General features: G+C 36.8%; 1 protein-coding gene across 2 annotated transcripts in view; it reads left to right on the top strand.

Moving 5' to 3' along the window:
• The window catches only part of PARP8 (poly(ADP-ribose) polymerase family member 8), a 178,200-nt gene that overhangs the window by 122,231 nt on the left and 36,523 nt on the right, over positions 1 to 19,446 (top strand). For both annotated transcript variants that reach the window (XM_011286265.4, XM_019811146.3), the window contains 5 exons: positions 2,198 to 2,264; positions 8,412 to 8,537; positions 9,066 to 9,630; positions 11,547 to 11,597; positions 11,700 to 11,795. In XM_011286265.4, the coding sequence (XP_011284567.2) occupies positions 2,198 to 2,264; positions 8,412 to 8,537; positions 9,066 to 9,630; positions 11,547 to 11,597; positions 11,700 to 11,795 (905 nt within the window). The remainder of the gene's footprint in view (positions 1 to 2,197; positions 2,265 to 8,411; positions 8,538 to 9,065; positions 9,631 to 11,546; positions 11,598 to 11,699; positions 11,796 to 19,446) is intronic.

Here is a 19,446-nt window from a genome sequence, read left to right as displayed (position 1 = left end):
CAAAGGTAGTACAGCATCCCAATCCACTCCACATCTAGTTTCACGGTTTATTAACACCTACTGAACACATTAAATGCAATTAATTGTAATAGTAAGTTTTATCACTTGAATCTTGGAACATTTTTGGAAGTAACATCCTGTTGTTACTCTCTCTTTCAGTATATCCTAAAATTTTGGTCATTCAGATTTTATATCAATTGAGCCAATGTTTGTAACTTACATTTCCCTATAAGATTTATCATTTGGGTAAAATGTTGACGCTTATTTTCTAAGCATTCATGGTATGAATAAGTTTGGGTCTTTGTGTCATTAGTTTGTAGGATTAATTTATATATTCTGGATGAACGTTTGTATCTATCATCTCTCTTTTCTCTATCTGTGTATCTTACACAATTTCTTCCAGTGATTATTTCAGTTCTTCTAGTGCATTTTAGATTTTTCTACATTTTATTTTTAACCAGGTCCCTTTTGTTTGTCTGCCTCCATCTCCCCGCTTTTTTCATCTGCCTGTGAAGAGATTGTGCCTTCTTAAATATTTTTTTATAAATTTTTTTAATGTTTATATATTTTTGAGACAGAGGGAGACAGAGCATGAGCGGGGGAGGGTCAGAGAGAGAGGGAGACAGAATCCAAAGCCGGCTCCAGGCTCCAGGCTCCGAGCTGTCGGCACAGAGCCCGACGCGGGGCTCAAACTCACAGACTGTGAGATCATGACCCGAGCCGAAGTTGGACACTCAACCGACTGAGCCACCCATGCGCCCCCCCCTTCTTAAATCTTTTAAGAGAGAGCACAGCATGTTCCAATTTTGTTATCTTTCTCTTAAAAAAATAATTCCACCAAACTTTCAAGATGTTAGGATTTTTTATTCATTGTTGAATTTCTGTAGTCCTGGGTTTGGAACGGGGGGGATTAAAGTGTCCACTCTGTTCCTCACTCTATATATAAGGATTAGAATGCTTTCAGGAAGGGAACTGATAGATGATACTAACACCAGTTTTCTTTGATCAGTAGAGCGTTTGTGTCCCAGAATAACAGCCAACACAGGGGTGAAGCAATTGGGGATACCGGTTTGGTTTACACTGTCGAACGTGCATAGTCTGTGAATGTCCTTTTAACAAGACAGTTCACCACCTCCACTGATCCAAACCACAGCATCTCTTGTCAGTTACTCTGATAAGTTCCTGAGCGGTCTTGCTACTTGTACTGTGTTCTTTACAAAGATCCTACTCTGCCAACCCACAGTCCTTCTCAGATCCCCTCTCCTAATGTGGTACCTTGTTCACTTCTCTCTGGCTCCACTGGTCTCCTTGCTGTTCCTAGAATATTGAAGCACATTTCTTTCTCAGGGACAGTGCCCTGGTGATTTCTTCTGGCTAGGACACTTCATCCTATCTAGTGTTGGAACCTACTATGCCCATACAACCTTTACTCCAAGACCCTTTCCCTTTTTTCTTTTCCTCCAGAACCTTTACCACCATGGGGCATTCCGTCTATCTAGCTTTTGTCTGTCTCCTTACACTGCACCAAGGCTTCATGGGGCAAGAAGACTTGTGTGCATGTTTTTTTTGTTTGTTTGTTTGTTTGTTTTTGTTTTTTACCATTCTATCTATAGTGATTGGCGCAGTGGACCCTCAGATATTCTTTAAAACCTGTGAATAATGAATGGTGAGTGACTTTTTTTGACAGTTTATTAAATTCACAAACATCATAGTTACTAGCTTACAGAAATGCATATACCTGGTAAAAATATGAAGCACATGACAGGCTACCCAGTGAAAAGAAAGTCTCCTATGCCTCGTCATACACTGTTTTATTGTAAAAACAAAAAAAGGTTGTGTATGTATAAATATGTGTCTCCTCCACTTAAAGAATCATGTACAAACTGTCCTACACATTGCCATTTACACTGCTGTATTTTTTGGCCATTCTTCATCATTATACATGTATTATGCATTAGTACATGATATGTCATGACCATGAATGATCTCCAAAATAAATAGCAATGTATGTAGGAGTGTGTGTATGCTATTTTTAAATATGTATGTGTATATCACTATGTATTGTGTATTATATAATATATAAACATATATGTTTGTGTACATACTATAGTTTATCATATATATTACTTTGCAGTCATTCCTGGCTGATGGTTCAGTTTTAACTCAACATTTTGACTGATTATTTTTTCCTTTGCAGTGCCCACTGTTGATGTCTTTCAGATTTCTACAAAAGAGCGATTTGGATTGGGACATCAGCTAAAAAAGTAAGTTTCCCAAGAATAAAAAATAAATTTCTATTTTGCTCAACCCTCTCCCCCCATTCTTATTTAATAAGAGCTTTTTGAAGTGAGTGCCTCAGGAGAGGAGTCCATCCATTACCAAGAGCTGCTTCAATAATTTAGCTGGCAGAGCTCACCTTTAGAACAAGGCTGCATTCCTTCTGTTTGCCCACCCAGGTCCACTCTTCGCCCTCCAACACCCTGCCCTCTCCTGTGGAGGCTATCTGTGGGGGTGCAGGTTCTAATGTGTTGCTGTGTCTCAAATGTGACCAATAGAGGAGGAAGCAAGTATAAGAAGGAAGTATTTATTGCCTTTGGTTTCCACCCTAAGAGGTCCCCTTGAGTTGACTAGTCCTTCAACTGAAGCTTTCTTTTCTACTCTAGGCCACAGCCTTTGCATGACTGACTCTCTCTCTTACTGGATTCTATTACTAGTTCCCCGTGCTTGCTCCTGGGGCCTAGAGGTGGTAACAATTAGGAGCCACCTGCCCTGGGCTATTGTACTGTCCTTAGTTCCTATACCTACATTCTTGAAACATTCCATCTTTAAATAAACCCTTTAGTTTCTCTTTGGACCTTGACTAAAGCAATGAATTTATAGTGTATAAACAAAATTATCCAGTCAAACTGACTTTTAAAACATACTAGCATATAGTCACAATACAAATTTGTTAAATCCTATCCTATACGTCAGCTTTAAGAATTTGTATTACTGGAGAATTCCCAAAGGATTATTTATTCTTCTGAATATACAAATTTTACCTCAATTTATATTAAGAGAGATCATTAGATTATTGTTATGTTTAAACACATGGTTCACACCCTCCATAATGATGCAGTTGACGTGTTCATCTATATTTTAATGGATTTTAATTGAGCAATGTTCCAAGAGAAAGTACTTTCAAAAACTTTATTTCATTGACTAAATAGGGAATTTATTGTGGTCATTTTACCTGACCATTACAGATGTAAAAGGAAGCTTATGTGGGGTAGGTATTAAGGGTTGTACATATTATAGAGCTCTAGAATCGTCTTAAGTTTTTGAGTTTACATTGCTCAAATGTGAGTTATGTGTGGGTTACATGTGAAAGGAAATTAAGATAAGGAAGTATTCTTGCAAATTCTTGCAGATTCCTACTGTTAGGTTTAAATATGATCATATAAAAATTGGATAATAAACCCTTAACATTTTGAAGCATACATCTCTAAAACTAAATTCAACTTACAACATACGGTTAGCACATAGAATGTGATCTCTGTAAGGACTTTTGAGTCCTTATAAAAAGAAATATAAGACTGAGGAATTTTGTCAGTTTCCTGGACGGGGATGAGGTATGCTTTTCCAGTGGAACTGGTTTTGTTTTTTCAGTTAGATTTTGTTTTCTGTGTTGAGCCAGTATCCTACAGGTCTTGGAGCTAATGAGCATGGAGCCTGCCCCTGTGTTACGCCATCCAAGTTGGCACATAATTTTATTCCCCCTCCTCTGATTTTCTTCCCTCTCACCAATTTTCTTCCTGTTGTTATTTTTTTTTCTTTTTTCATGAATTTATTTTCGTAGAGCAGTTTTAGGTTCACGGCAAAACTGAGGACAAGATACAGAGATTTTCCATATGCCTCCTGCCCCCACAGGTGCATAGCCTTTCTGCTATCAGGGTGTCCTAGTGGAGTGATACGTGTGTTACAGCTGATGAACCTGTATTGACACCTGATTATCCAAAGTCCATGTTCTTAACTTTATGCACGTTTGTTATGCACGTAACCTTTTTTTTTTTTTTAGTGAAATGTTGATCCAAATAAGACAAGAATTATAAAAATGCAGAATATATAACTTTCTGCCCTTTAATGATGTCTGAGTATATCGTTTGGGCTCAGAAAAAGAAGTGATGTGTAAATTCCAACTCTGAAAAATTAAGGAAAGCTATGTTCTATGTTTGCTGTTTAATCACTTTGTAGAATATATAACATTTTATTAATATTTCCATCTAAGTGGTTAACAATTTAAAAAAGGTTACTCTGTGGATAAATTTTAGTTCTATGGACAGTTTAGTATATGGACTAGAACTTTTTTTTAATGATTCCTGATAAATTTTAATCTAACGTACTTTTCCTTCATTGTAAATAACTGAGTTTGACTGTGATCCCTTCTGGTCTAAAATTACATGATTTCAAAACATCTGAACTCATCTTCACCATAAAGTAAAAGAGGAAACTGAAATATGTTTTCCAGAAACATATAGCAAGTTAGGAAGGCAGGTTCAAAATCTAGCCCCTTTCTCATTATTGCTCTGGTTTGTTCTCGGCAGATAAGGAACACATCAAACTTTTTCTGTGATTCTTTATCTGGTTTGTTTCTGGCAACTAGACCAGCTTAACAATTGCAGCAGCAATGCTGATGCAATGCTTAATGTATGCCAGGCACTGTAGTAAGTACTTTACCTACATTAACTCACTTGATCTTCACCACACCCCTGTCCAGCAGGTACTGTCACTATCCACACTTCCTAGATAATGAAACCGAGACCCAGAGAGATTAAGCAAGGTACTTGTGTCACAGCAGTAGAGTCAGAGTTTGACATCAGATCAGTATTTTTGACCCATCCACTAATCTGGTTTTCATATATTCGTAGCTGTCCCTTCGCTTTATATTAGACTTGGGATATATTTTCAGCACAGAATGAATATAGGGAGAATGTGAAGGCATTAAAAGACGGGCCCCTGGAAGAGGGGCGCTTGGGTGGCTCAGTTGGCTGATCTTCTGACTCTTGATTTCAGCTCAGGTTTTGATCCTAGGGTCGTGGGATCAAACCCAGTATCAGGCTGTGCTCTGATACTATACTATATCTAACAGATATACTACACTATATCTAAGAGATATAGTATAGTGATCAGCCTCATTAGAATCTTTATCATGCAAAGGCTAAGTGTAACAGAGACCATGGAAATGATTTTAAACTGTGTATGACTTTATACTGAATTTCCATTGATCAGACTTAAGTTGTTTTTAAAAGGAAAAAAAGTGTTGCAAATCTTTGAATTTAAATACAAACATAAAATTAGGTTCAGATTCTTCATATGTTGAGTTTTCACTTAAAACAAAATTCAATTTATTTTTTTTAATTTTTATTTAATTTATCTTTTAAATTTACATTCAAGTTAGTTAGCATACAGTGCAACAATGATTTCAGGAGTCGATTCCTTAATGCCCCTTACCCATTTAGCCCATCTCCCCTCTCACAAACCCTCCAGTAACCCTCTGTTTGTTCTCCATATTTAAGAGTCTCTTGTGTTTTTGTCACCCTCCCTGTTTTTATATTCTTTTTGCTTCCGTTCCCTTATGTTCATCCGTAAACCAAATTCAATTTATAACTGAGGTGCAAATCAAAATAAAGTGCTCAGATTTGGATTGTAAAATCAGTACGTTAATTTAATCTGTTGCATGGTACTGTTTTGCCGAAGTTGTTACCACCACCGTCTGCATGTAGTGCGGGCTCCTTGAGTGCCTATTCCTTTTGAAATCAGCACGAAGAAAGCAACAGTGTTGCCCTTGTGCACTCTCTATGCTCTATTTGAACTACCTTGGAACTTTTGTTGATGTAGCTGACTATGACATCATCTGGTGTAATTGAGCTTTGAAGTCTTTTTCTCTTTTATTATCAGCCAGTGGCAACTGTAGCAGCTCTCCGTGGTGCCAGCATAATAGTAAACACAAACACCAGTGCCAGGACTGAAATCTCATGGTGGCTCTCCATTATGCGGAGGTGGTCCTTACACCAGACGTGCTCATGCGTACATTTTGCACTACCATTAACTTTAAACACAGCATTAACTTTCCTGTAGACCAGTTAATTCCCGCCTTTTGAATCCAAGAGCATCTAGGGATCTGGGTGTCCAAGTTTAAGAATTAACTCATTTTAGATGTTGAAGTCACACTTTAGAAATGCTAATGTAATGTGAAAATTGGAACTTTAGCTACTGACTTGTTATATTTTTGTTCCAGTTAGTCTATCAAGTAAAAGAGAAACATAGACTAGGTTTCTTAGGGAATGGTACACAGGAATGGCAATTTCCCATACGAGGAAAAGAATCTGAATCTGCCTGGTACAGAGGGTGGGGTCACTGGGGATTGCAGGTTAGGTACAGGGAAAACCAAAGACCCTAATATTACTATTACGTTTAAATCTTGCTGAAATCTTGAGTGAAAAAAAGTCTTCAAAAATTAAGTGCAAAATAAAAATTTCCATTGGTCTGAACTCTAAGGTGAATTTACTGCAAATTTGGAACCCTGCGTCATTGACTGCAGTTCTGTCCCCTTCTTCCTCACCACCTCTGTGGCTTAGGAAGACCCCAACTTATTCCATAATGGCTGTTTCTTCTAAAGATCGGTGTAGGAAGTCTGAGGTTATACATTCTGATGATCTGAGTTAATTTGATAAAACCCGAAGGGTCTTGAGAAATTGTCTTAGTGCTAAGGGTCACACCTGTCCCTTTTGAGTGAGTTGCTAACATGGGTCAGTCCATATTGGATCAGCTCTGCCACTCATTAACCAGGTGAAATTGGGCAGATTTCAACCATTAAGCTTATTTGTGAATAGTAGCTACTGTCTGGAGGTGTTAAGAGTTAAAAGAGAAAAATAATCTGTGTATAAATTACTCCTTGGTATATTATAAATGGTAAATATTGGTACCATTTTTTTGCTCCAAAAGCAATCTGTGTTAGAAATAACTGAGAGGAGGGGCGCCTGGGTGGCTCAGTCGGTTAAGCGTCCAACTTCGGCTCAGGTCATGATCTCAGGGTTTGTGAGTTCGAGCCCCATGTCAGGCTCTGTGCTGACAGCTCAGGGCCTGGAGCCTGCTTTGGATTCTGCGTCTCCCTCTCTCTCTGCCCCTTTCCCACTCATACTCTGTCTCTCGAAAATAAAGAAACACTAAAAAAAAAAATAATAATAATAATAATAATAAAAACCCTGAGAGCTGAGAGGAACATGAAAAGTAGGCAATACTGAATTGACTTTTGAAAGAAAATCAAAATGTTTATTGTATACATAATGTTTAAAATATTATGTCTACTTTAGTATCAGCCTTAAGGGACCCTCCACCGTTTCCACCTGAAAGGTGAGATACTGAGAAGTTGTTGCAGCCTGGGAGCCTCAGAAAACAGTGCTGTGTCCACGTCCACAATGGACGTTCCAGAATTCTTTGCCATAAAACAGTGATGTGCGGTGGTCTCAACTTAGAAAATACTGAGATCAGAGTTAGCAAATTCCTGCTTTATGATAGTAACTAAAAGCTTTTAGAGACACACACATTTTTTTTTTTAAACCACACTGTATTTAAAGGTGAATGGGCTGTGCTGAAAGATAAGATTTGCTGATTATGTATTTCTCCATAGAGTCAGTTTTGCATGGTTTATTTTTACTTATGGTTTTTGCAGTTTCATTTTATTTCCTTTTTTATGAAGAAAATTGCATAAGCAAATCAAGTGAAAAGAAATTGACTTTACTTGTATCTTAATAGATAAAAGCATAATTACTATCAAACATTTTTTTAAGACTGTGTTTCTGGCACCAACAAAAGAATTGTGAATTTTCTTTTGGCTGAAGAACTTCGGCTAAAGTTGGTCCTAAAGGCTTGCATTCTAAATCTCTCTCTCTCTCTCTCTCTCTCTCTCTCTCTCTCTCTCTTTTTGAGAGAGAGATAGAGGGAGGGGCAGAGAGAGAGAGGGAGAGAGAGAATCCCAAGCAGGCTCTGCACTCACAGTGCAGAGTCTGGTGCGGGGCTTGATCCCAAGAATCACAAGATCATGACCTGGGGCAAAATCAAGAATTGGATGCTTACCCGACCGAGCCGTCCAGGAACCCCTAAATTTCTTTAAAAGAACATCCTTTTATCATTTATGTTATTAATCCTATCACAGTAATTAATGAGTTATTAACCAAAATGGCAGTCAAATCATATAAATTTTCTGTATAATGCTTTCCTACATTTGGAGACATCTTGTATGATTCTAAATTAGAATCTCACCAATTACTGTGCATTTATTTTCCTTTGAGAAATACATGCTGTACGTAATACAGAAATCTCGTATTAAATCGCCTTGGGACTGTGATAACAGACTTACTTTGGATTGACAGAATCATGCAGACATTTGTTACACAGCAGTGGAAACAGAGCAAAGAGAAATCCAATTGCCTGCACAGTAAGAAGCTGTCTGACAAGAAGGTGAAGTCCCCCCTGCATTTATTTACTACCTTGCGCAGGTAGGTAACAGATGACTTCACCATGGTCTTAACTGAATTCTGGGCGTGTGATGCTCCATGATTATTGTACTTCATGCATTCTTTGTATAGCTGTGGCGTCTGTTTATTTTCTGTGTGACTTCAGAGAACAGACTGTTACATCCGTTCCATCAAAAACATGTATTCATTTCTACATTTAGAGTTTTTGTTCTCTTAACGTAAGTTAAATATACTAAAATGGCATTCTTCGTTTTCTAGTCACATAGAGTTTTCTGTATCAAAATTGCTTCTGTATAGAGCTCTGAGATAGATAGGAGGGGGAAAAAAAAACCTGATAATCTTGTTTTGCTTTCCAGGAAAAAATATAATTCAGTTCAGTCCATGTGAATCCCTCTACGCATACTGTTGGTTTCAGTTTGAGCTGGATGGGCTGTATTTAAAGCAAGGCGGTGTTTGTAGCAGAGTTGAGGTGATAAAGCCTCACAGGTCTTTTCCGTGGTGTGTTTTACTCGTGATTTGCCCTGTACTAATTGTTGTTCAATTTTGAAGGTCGCCAAGTTATCCTCCCCCTGGTTGTGGTAAAAGCAAATCCAAGCTGAAATCTGAGCAAGATGGAATCTCCAAAACGCATAAGCTGCTGCGGAGGACTTGTTCCAGTACCGTCAAGGCTGAGGACGTGTGCTCCAGCAAGTCGCACAGGACCTTTGGTCGCTCCCTGTCCAGCGACCCCAGGGCTGAGCAGGCGGTGACGACAATTAAGTCGCACAAACTCTTGAACCGGCCCTGCCCTGCAGCTGGCAAGCAAGAGGACTGCCTGGCGCTGAAGTCGCATAAGCTGTTGACTCGGTCTTGTTCTGGAGATCCGCGATGCGAGCACAACGCCAACCTGAAGCCCCACAAACTGTTGAGCAGGTCTTACTCCAGTAATCTCAGAATGGAAGAGTTGTACGGACTGAAAAACCACAAACTGCTCAGCAAGTCTTACTCCAGCGCTCCCAAGTCATCCAAGACGGAGCTTTTCAAGGAACCTAACGCAGAGGGCAGGAGGCTCTCTCTTACCTCAGGGCTTATTGGTATCTTAACACCCTCTTCGTCGTCATCTTCCCAGCCTGCTGTGCGTAAATACTTTCATCTTGAGTTCGTAAACGTTAGCTAGGGTGCAGGAGAGATTTTTGTTTTTGTAAGATCTGGTAGAGGAAAGAAGATGTTTTGTCGTTCTTTTTAATTTCCTCCTTTTCCTTTTTGGAAATCATTTGGCATACCAGACACGTGCAACTGGTGCTGGAATGTTCGTTTTGATTCTGAAAAAATAAATGTAGCTGTTGATTTAAGGTCTAGTCCAAATTCCTATTATGGTCATGAATGCTGCTAAAAATGGAAGGAAGCCCGTTGGATCCACAAAGCCTATCCTTTTAAGCAAACATAGCATTTTAATGTTTTATCAAGTAGGTTTATCTGTTCTCTCATTTTCTTTTTTTTTTAATTTTTTTTTTCAACGTTTATTTATTTTTGGGACAGAGAGAGACAGAGCATGAACGGGGGAGGGGCAGAGAGAGAGGGAGACACAGAATCGGAAACAGGCTCCAGGGTCTGAGCCATCAGCCCAGAGCCTGACGCGGGGCTCGAACCCACGGACCGCGAGATCGTGACCTGGCTGAAGTCGGACGCTTAACCGACTGCACCACCCAGGCGCCCCTGTTCTCTCATTTTCTTACATAAGTGATGGGGGACAGAGTTTGACTAATAAATTCAGAGTAGTGTCCTTCCTGTTATATATAATATATAACATATTATATAATTATATAGTATATAATAGTATATAATATATTTATATTTAAATTATTTGTATATAAGTAAATTTGCATATATATAAATATTATAGGGATATAAATATATATATTAGGAAAACTTCACCTGTGAATCGTAACTTCTAAAGAAAAGAAACACTTGCATCCGTATCCCAGAGCTTCACTTAAAGCTGCTCTCAGTGTCTGCTTTCTAAAACTGAAGTCACTTTATCCTGAAGTTTTTCTGGGGGAGATGGGGCCAGAAGGTAACTGTATTAACACTTAAATTCCACTTTGGTGTGGAATTTATTGGGAGTCAGTCTTACACGAAATTTACCTCTAGAGTGATCAACATTACAGCTGATTTCAGATAAAGAAACAAACCTATTTTATGTATATTAATTACATAACATAGTTGATTAAAAATGTTTTCTTTTAGTAAACGTGTGTATGTTGGGGCAAGGGTATATCTAACTCTTAACCATTAATATGGATACAGCTAGCCATAGATGAAATTGAAAACAAACAAGATACGTTTTCAGAAAGTTGTGCTGCTCTCATATAGATTTGTTTCTAAAATTACATTGTAAATGATACCGTAAAATTATATTTGTGTTAAGAAAATGTATTTAAGTATGCTGATAATTTTAGGTGGACATCCTTAAAAGCCCATTTCTTAACAGAAGTAGACAGTAAGGGCATATAGAAAATAATGTCAGAGTGGTGCATACTAGAAAGTTTCTTCCCATGGTAGTTTCACCTAAGAAAGAGAATTTCACATATTCTGTAAAAGAAAATGTCTTCCTGTCTTCCTGTATGATTAAGCCTAATACAGTACAGTAGTTTAATGTTGTACCCCTTCAGCAACTGTCTAATTTTTCCTTGGAAGAATAATTCTCATTGTAAAATGAGATTAAAGTAGTCTAAATGAGGAGGTGGGAGCATTTGACGATGCGTACCAGAGGAAACGAGCTTTTGTGTACATTTTAAAATACCATTTTTACTAGAGATCAGAAATTAAGAATACTATTCATTTAGCTTAGACAAGACTTGCAGTAGTAATGGCAGAAAGTATATTATAATAAAGAAATCCTAAAGTCTTGATGTCGTAATCACTGATTTAATTCCTGTAACAGGTGATCTTAGATAACACTTGTATTCACTGTTGCAAAAAGTCAAAGGCGTAATTTATATATGCTCCAAGTTAAAGAATTATTTTCTTCTTTTACTTTTCTTTTTATAGCCAAATGGTGCCAAATGCATTCCAATACGAGATCGCGGCTTCCTAGTGCAGGTAGGAGCCAAGCCATCCGTTGCAGAAATATTTTAGCTTTTGATGGGTTTCCAAATTATTTATGAACTTGACTTCCTTATTTCTCTTTATTGTTTTATCCAGACAATTGAGTTTGCTGAGCAGCGGATCCCTGTATTGAATGAATACTGTGTGGTTTGTGATGAGCCACACGTGTTTCAAAATGGCCCCATGCTTAGGGTAAGTTCTCGTTGATAGAATACCATTGTTGATACAGAATATAAATGAAAAAAAGTTGAGACATAAAAATAAATAAGTAAATAACTTTATTTATAGCAAATGCTCTCCTACTGAGGAAATTCTTTAATACACATAATGGTATAATTTTGAACAAGTGAATCACTATTTCTGAAGGAGTCTGTGAAACAGCAAGTAGTTTCATGTTAGTAGAATAATTCTTACTGTATTTCTTATATGTGCCTATCTGTCATCTTTCTTTCCTTCCATCTATTTTTTATCTATCTGTATCTTTATTAATATCAATAGATATAGATCTAGATGGATAGAGAGATAAATATAGATACAGGTGTATATATACAGGTGTAAGTTTGAAAGCAGTGTTTCTTCAAACCACACAATTTCAAGATGCTTGAAAGGTACAAGTTAGAAGAGGTATGCAGTAGTATGCATAGAGTCAGAATAAAGATTTCAAAAAATGCCAGATCACTGACACATTTGGGGTGTTATTGAAGGAGTATAGAAATATGAATCAATGTGTATATGTGCATTTTGGGAGGAATTATCCAATCTCAAGTAGTTTTTTTTTTTTTTTGCAATTTTTAAATTGAGATAAAATCATATAACATGCAATTCACTATTTTAATGTATACAGTTCAGTAGGTTTTGGTGTGTTCACATGTGTTGTGCAGCTATTATCACTGTCTAATTCCAGAACATTCCATTCCCCCCCACAAAAGAAATCCGTAACTGTTAGCTGTCATTCCGAATTTTTTACTCCCCTCCTCCCCTGACAACTGTTAAACTATTTTCTGTTCCTATGAATTTGCCTCCTCTGGACATTTCATATAAATGGAGCCATACATTATGTGGCCTTTTGTTTTTGTCTTCTTTCACTTAATATAATGCTTTCAAGATTCATCCATGTAGTGTGTATCAATACTGTATTTCTTTTTATGGTGTAATAATTTTACATTGTATGGATGTATGACATTTAATGGATATCATTAAATGATCGTTTCATCATTTCATGGAATTGCTGGGATATCTGTTAATTCTGACTGTTTGAGGGACTGCCAAACTATTTTTGACAGTGGCTATACCATTTGTATTTCCACCAGCGGTATAAGGTGGCTCCAGTTTCTCCACATCTTCTCCAGCACTTGCGATTCTCCTTTTTAATCCCCCCTAATAGCCATCCTAGTGTGTGTGAAGTGGTATCTCGTTGTGGTTTGGATTTGCGCTTTCCCTAATGATTAGTGATTTCGAGCATCTTTTCTTGTGCTTATTGGCCATTTATACATCTTTTTGGAGAAATGTCTGTTTATATCTGTCACCCATTTTTAATTGGACTATTTCTTTTTTGTTGTTGTTTTTAGAGTTCTTTTTTATTTTTAAAGTTTATTGATTTATTTTGAGAGAGAGAGAGCATGCAGTCATTCAGGAGAGGAGCAGAGAGAGAGAGGGAGAGAGAGAATCAATCCCAAGCGAGCTCCATGCTCTGTGTGAAGCCCGACGCAGGGCTCAATCCCATGACTGTGAGATCCAGAGCTGAAATCCAGAGTCAGAATTCAACCAACTGAACCATCCAGGCGCTTTAAGAGTTCTTTATATATTCTGAATACTAGATTTTTGTTAGATATGTGACTTGAAGATATTTTCTCCTATTTTATGGGTTTCCTTTTCACTTTCTTGATAGTGTCCTGTGACACACAAAAATTTTTAATTTTTATGTAGTCCATATTTATCAATTGAACTGTTGCCTAATTCCTTTTGAGTGTTTTATAGTTTCTATGTTACAGTTAAGTCATTGATCCTGTTTGAGTTAATTTTTGTGTATCGTGAGATTGGATTTTAACTTCATGCTTTTGTATGTAGTATCCAAATGCCTCCACACAGTTTGTGGAAAAGACCTTCTTTCGCCATTGAATGATATTGACACCCTTGTGAAAATCATTTCACTGTAGATGTATTGGTCTCTTGTTGGATTCTTAATTTTATTCCACTGACTTGTATGTGTGTCCTTGCACCTGTACTACACTATCTCGTTTACTGTAGCTTTGCATTAAGTTTGTCAGCAAGAAGTACGAGTCCTCCAACTTTGTATTTCTTTTATAAAATCGGATTTCACTATTTGGAGTCCCTTGCATTTCTGTATGAATTCTAAGGTCAGCTTGTCCATCTCTGCCCAAAAAGGCAGTTGGAATGGCTTTGCACTGGCTCTGTAGGTCAATTTGGGAAGTATTCCTGAGTTAACAAAACTTGTAACCCTTCCAGTCCATAAGGAACACAGGAAATTTTTCCATTTATTTAAATTATACCCTATTTTGTAGTTTTCAGTGTTTGGGTCTCGCACAACCTTGGATAAGTTTATTTTTAAGTTAGTTCATTCTTTGGGATGCTCTTGTCACTTCTCATCAACATTGTGCTAGAGGTTATAGCCAGGGCGGTTAGGTAAGCAAAATTATTCGAAGGTATCCAGGCTGTAAAGGAAAAACGAAAATGATCTCTGTTTGCGGATGACATGAGCGCTGTGTGCTAGGCACTGTGTGTACATATTTTGCATATTGCTTCCTTATTTGATTTTCACAGAACTCTTGTGGTTTGTGTGTTTTTGTGCTCATGGTACAAATAAGGGGATTAAGATTGAAGGAGGTTAAGCAGTTTGTTCAGCATCACTCAGCAAGTATGGGTAAAAGCTGGACTTTGAACCTGCTTCTGTCTCATTTCAAAACTGCATCATAAATGCTTATTGAAAACTTCCTAAGTATAAGGCACCATGCTAGATTCTGCTGTACTTTTTAAGAGAAATTTGTCCTGTTCTTGGGAATATGTTTGAAAAGACAAATTGCAAAACGTAGAAAGAGACAATTCTATTAGAACTTGTTTGCATTTCAAGATTTAGACTCTACAAAAACATAGAATAGCCATTTATGATCATAATCATCTGTCAAATTGTATGATATATTTGTTTTATTTTACTTGTTTATGGGAAACCTATATAAAAAGTTTTTCTTGCTACTCATACACTATTTTTTATCAGTAAGCTTTTCTCTCGAAGAGATACAATGTTATTCTCAAACCTAAATTAACTAAATTAGCATTTGTTTGTTAAATATTTGTGCAAGTTTGTTATTTTTGTGTGATACATGGAAATGTGTAGTTACAATGAAAATAAGGAGAATGCTTTGGTCACGTTAGTTTATCCCATTCAGGAGGTCCATTTTTACTTTGTTAATGTTCCTCTGTGGATCCTGATCTATTGCTTGATCTAGGGCAATGCAATCTTCACTCCAGAAGATAATAGTAATGTTATTAATGGCACATGCTTTTGAGTGCTTTTTATGTGATCGTGTGTTGAACGTGTTTTACATGGATTATTTAATTGAATCCTCATCATAACCCTATGAGGTGGGTATTATTATTACCCTTGCTTCACAGATGAATAAACCAGTAATCTATTTAATATCAACACTGCTGGTAAGCGATATACACAAGATTCGAGCCCTGGGACAATGGCACCAAGCCATGGTTCTTAACCGTAATGCTATTCTTGACTCACGTATTTGAACTGACTACTTTTACATCCTGGAAATTTACTACACATTTCACTGGGAGTTTGCTCTTTATGGTTCAGTTAATGGCAGCTCATTCCTATAGTAAGTGATAGAAATATCCTAATTGCTGTTGGTATTTTCTGCACCTTGCTCCCAGTTTTGTTTTACCTATTTTATTCTGCACCAGTGAAGTTGGCTGTTTCTTTGTAGAAGTGCAAGGGCTTTTGTAAATAACGATGTTTTCTAAATAAGTATAGCTAGCTATCAGCTGGTTTTCTTTTGCTCTGATTCAGACTGATACTAAGGAAATCAGAAAACTTACTTGGGTTTTTTAAATAGTTAGATAAATGACAGATGAAATCAGGCCAGGAAATGAAAGTCAAAGGAATATCTGATCTTCAAAGGAAGAGAAACAGAAAGAACTGCCTCTTGATTGTTTGAAAACAGATGTTGAACCTCAATCAGGCATACTCATTTATTCTGTATCTTTCTTATATTTACATTGCAGTATGTTCTACTGTAATTTTAATAGAAATGTGTAAAATTATTACAAATAAAATTTCTTATGGGGTATAAATTGCTAAAATGACTCACTGACCATTTATTCAGCTTAAAGGACAGGACGCATTATAAGCTGCAGTGGCTCCCGGAGATGTAAAGAGGATAAGTTATATCCCATTTGGTGATGAAACAGGTTAGATAAAACTCAGGCTTCCGTAGAATTCTGTGCCTAATGTTCATTATGTTTGTTAGACTTTTCTCTTTCCAAAGCCAAACTGTGTCTTATATTTTTTCTCTTTTCTCTAAGCATGATTATTTATCGGATTATATAAGTCCTCTTTTACTACTATTCCCCAGAAGTCCTAACATTTCAGTCACTACTTGTACTATTCTGTCACTTTACTCAGAGGTCTGGGTAAGCATGTCATACCTTCTGCAACACAGGTAACTACACTGTTTACTTATTTAGAAATCCCACAAGGCTCCACTTAACGCTTTTGTTCACGAAGGTTGTAAATATCACTCCCAGGCATGAGAGCTGACTTGTAATACTTTGAATCTGCTTAAAATTCATATTAACATCACAAGGATTGTCCAGTCCTAGATTTTCCTGGGTTTTTCCATTTGACAATGCAGATTGGATTATGATCAGAAAACCCAACCCAAACCAAATCATTGGTTCTCTACATTTTGAAATCAATTAGAATGTTAATGCAGCAAACTGGGAGATGCTTTAAAATGCTTTAAAAACACTTCATCAAGAGTTTTTGGAAAATGCAAAAACAAGAACTTACTGCCAGACTCACCAGTGTTTTATCAGCCTCTAACTTCCCAGTGCCCTTGTCTTTTTGTTATACTCACTCTGAACACCATGAATCAGTGCAACTGTTGGTCTTCTTTGAACCCTGCATAAGGGCTGCTGAGCCCGGTGGGAGAAAACCACGTACATGGTTGTGTGGGTTAGTGTCCCTACAGTTAGAAGTTTTTATCACTGGTACTTGGCAATCATTCTGTGTGTCCCTGCTACTAGACTTTCCCATTTCCCTGATCAACATGGGATATGAAAAGTAGGATCTCATTCTCTTCTCCTGTCATGTGAAAACGTTCCACATTGCTTGCTCTGGATGGACTGATTAGGCCCCAGATCCCGCTTCATTATTCAAGAACAACACCCAATCCTATTAAAGCAAAGTCAGCTGAGAAACCCGACAATCTGTATTTTTGTGTATCCAGCCTTGCTGTGGACCTTAGACAAATGTTTATAGCTTAAGTTCTTATTTTCAGAATGAATGAAAAAGCACATCCTGTTCCCTCCTCACCCCATCCTCCCATCCCCCGCTCCATGTCTCAGATATAAGATTTCAAGTTTTGAAATATAACCTAAGATAAATAACAATTATACCAAAAAAACCCTTTAATTCAGAAATATGATTTTTTTAACATCCAAATTGAGTAGAAGAAATTGATTTTAAAGCTCAAACAACAACTTAAGTTATATGAGACAGTGGAGAAGCTTAAACATGCATGGGCCTATCTTACTATAAATCTGTCTTGATCTCTGTGGGATCCCTGTCTTTCTTAATGGACAGTACCTCCCCCCCCCAGCCCCCCACCCCACCTTGGAATGTGTCTCTCTTCCAAACCATGAAAAGAACCTGAAGCATAAACTATAAAGTCAGAAATACAAAGAGCTGAAGGCTTGTAGGTTTTGAGTTTCCAGTAGATACTCTTCATTATTCTCATATGTGTTCAATACTAGTTTTTTAATTTTGAATTTTTATTTGCGCTGCTCATTTCTTTTTTAGCGAGAACAGTTTTAACAATAAGCTAAGGGTTTGGATAAACTATGGATATAAAAATAAAAACACTACTTCATAATAAGCCTCAATGAAAATTTTCATTAAAAACCTATTTTTGTACACACACTGGGTTACAACACACAGAAGACACGGCTTATCCAAGTTCCCTAATGCTGTTAATAGTGAAACAGCTCTGTATACCTCCGGGGGAGTTTATGAACCTTATCTTACTTGGTTCTCTTTCTCGGTCCTCTGCTCTACTTGATGCGCTAGGTGTGATTTTTTTTTTTTTTTTTAAATCCCCGTTTACAGATAGGAACACTGAACTGTGCACATGTGCCTCAACTGGAATAGTAACCAGTTTCTGGTTACTGTTCTGTATATTGGGCTTACATGAAAAACTTTGTTTAAACAGAAAGAGGATGGCAAAAAAGGGTTTGAAAACCACTCACCAACACCATGCCAAGTATAAATACGTAGCTAGATTCTCTTGAGGTTTATCATTTCTATTTCCAGTGGGAAGTGATTTAAATTCATTGAAAACACAAAGTTTCTACAATGCAGTTAGGTTCTAAAATATTCTTTAGGGCTTAACCATTCTTGAAATATGTTTTCACTGCTCACATTTAAATTGTTTTGATTCAAACAAAATTTAAAATGTATGTTAAAAACTTCTAAAATAAATCTCAGGGACACATAAAGTTCTCCATGTGTTTAAATGGTGCGTAATGAATATTATATTGCAAAAAAAATTATGTATGTGCAATGGCAGGAAGGACTTGGCATGGTTTTATAGTTTAAATTATAAGAACTAACTGCTGGAGGGCAATATAATAACATGAAGAATAGGCAATATTTTGCAAATGGAAACTTATTGATTGTAAACTCAAAAATAAACTCATAAATGTTGTACACATTTGGTTATGTTTAGGCTTATACACTTTGTATTAAAGTGTATGTGTAGTAATAGCTATTAAATGATCATGTTCTATTTTTTTAAATATATTTGTGTAAATTTGGGGGCTTATTTATTCATTCATTCATTCATTCATTCATTCAAGTAATCTCTAAACTCAGTGTGGGGCTTGAACGCACAACTTCGAGATCAAGAGTTGCATCCTCTACCGACTGAGCCAGCCAGATGCCCCAACTATGTTCTATTTTTAATTAATGCTAGAGTTTTTTGTATAAATAGTATAGTAATAGAATTTGTTGGGGGCAGGGGATTAGCTGAGAGTCAGCTAACGTGAAAGATCGCTAATCCACTATATAAATCTTATGTTTCAATAGGGAAGAATGATTTGGTTTCTCTTTCTTGAATAAGATATCCTTTCTGTGAGCAAGGAGATGTCTAATCTTGATTTACTTAATATGACTTGAGAACTTTCTTTTAGGGTGCTATGTTGTGTTGACATTTTGAATTTCTCAAATAAAATATGGATAAACATGGGAGAAGGGAAAGTCAAAGGCTTACAAAACCTAGCTTGTAAATGTTTATCTCAAAATGAAACTGATTTATGTCTCAAATACTGTCTTGAACTTTCTAGTAAAATGAGCAATAAATACAGAAGTGTTAGTTTAACAATTCACTAGTATTTACTTAGGTCAGTGTTAACCTATATATATGTTAATCGCCATATTACTACCTCTATATTTGCCATTTTACAAAAAGGGAAGATCAAATTATTTTTGTAAGACTATAATGTGCAGTTTTAATTTTTTAGTATGGTAGCAAAATTTCTTTTTTCCCCCCAAATTTTCTAGGGTACCTGATTTCCTTCTTCAGACAGTTGCAGA

Source organism: Felis catus, chromosome A1 (assembly GCF_018350175.1).
Source record: "Felis catus isolate Fca126 chromosome A1, F.catus_Fca126_mat1.0, whole genome shotgun sequence".
Taxonomy (NCBI): Eukaryota; Metazoa; Chordata; class Mammalia; order Carnivora; family Felidae; genus Felis; species Felis catus.
Note: the sequence above shows the minus strand (reverse complement) of the source record. Positions and strands in the feature narration are given on the sequence as shown.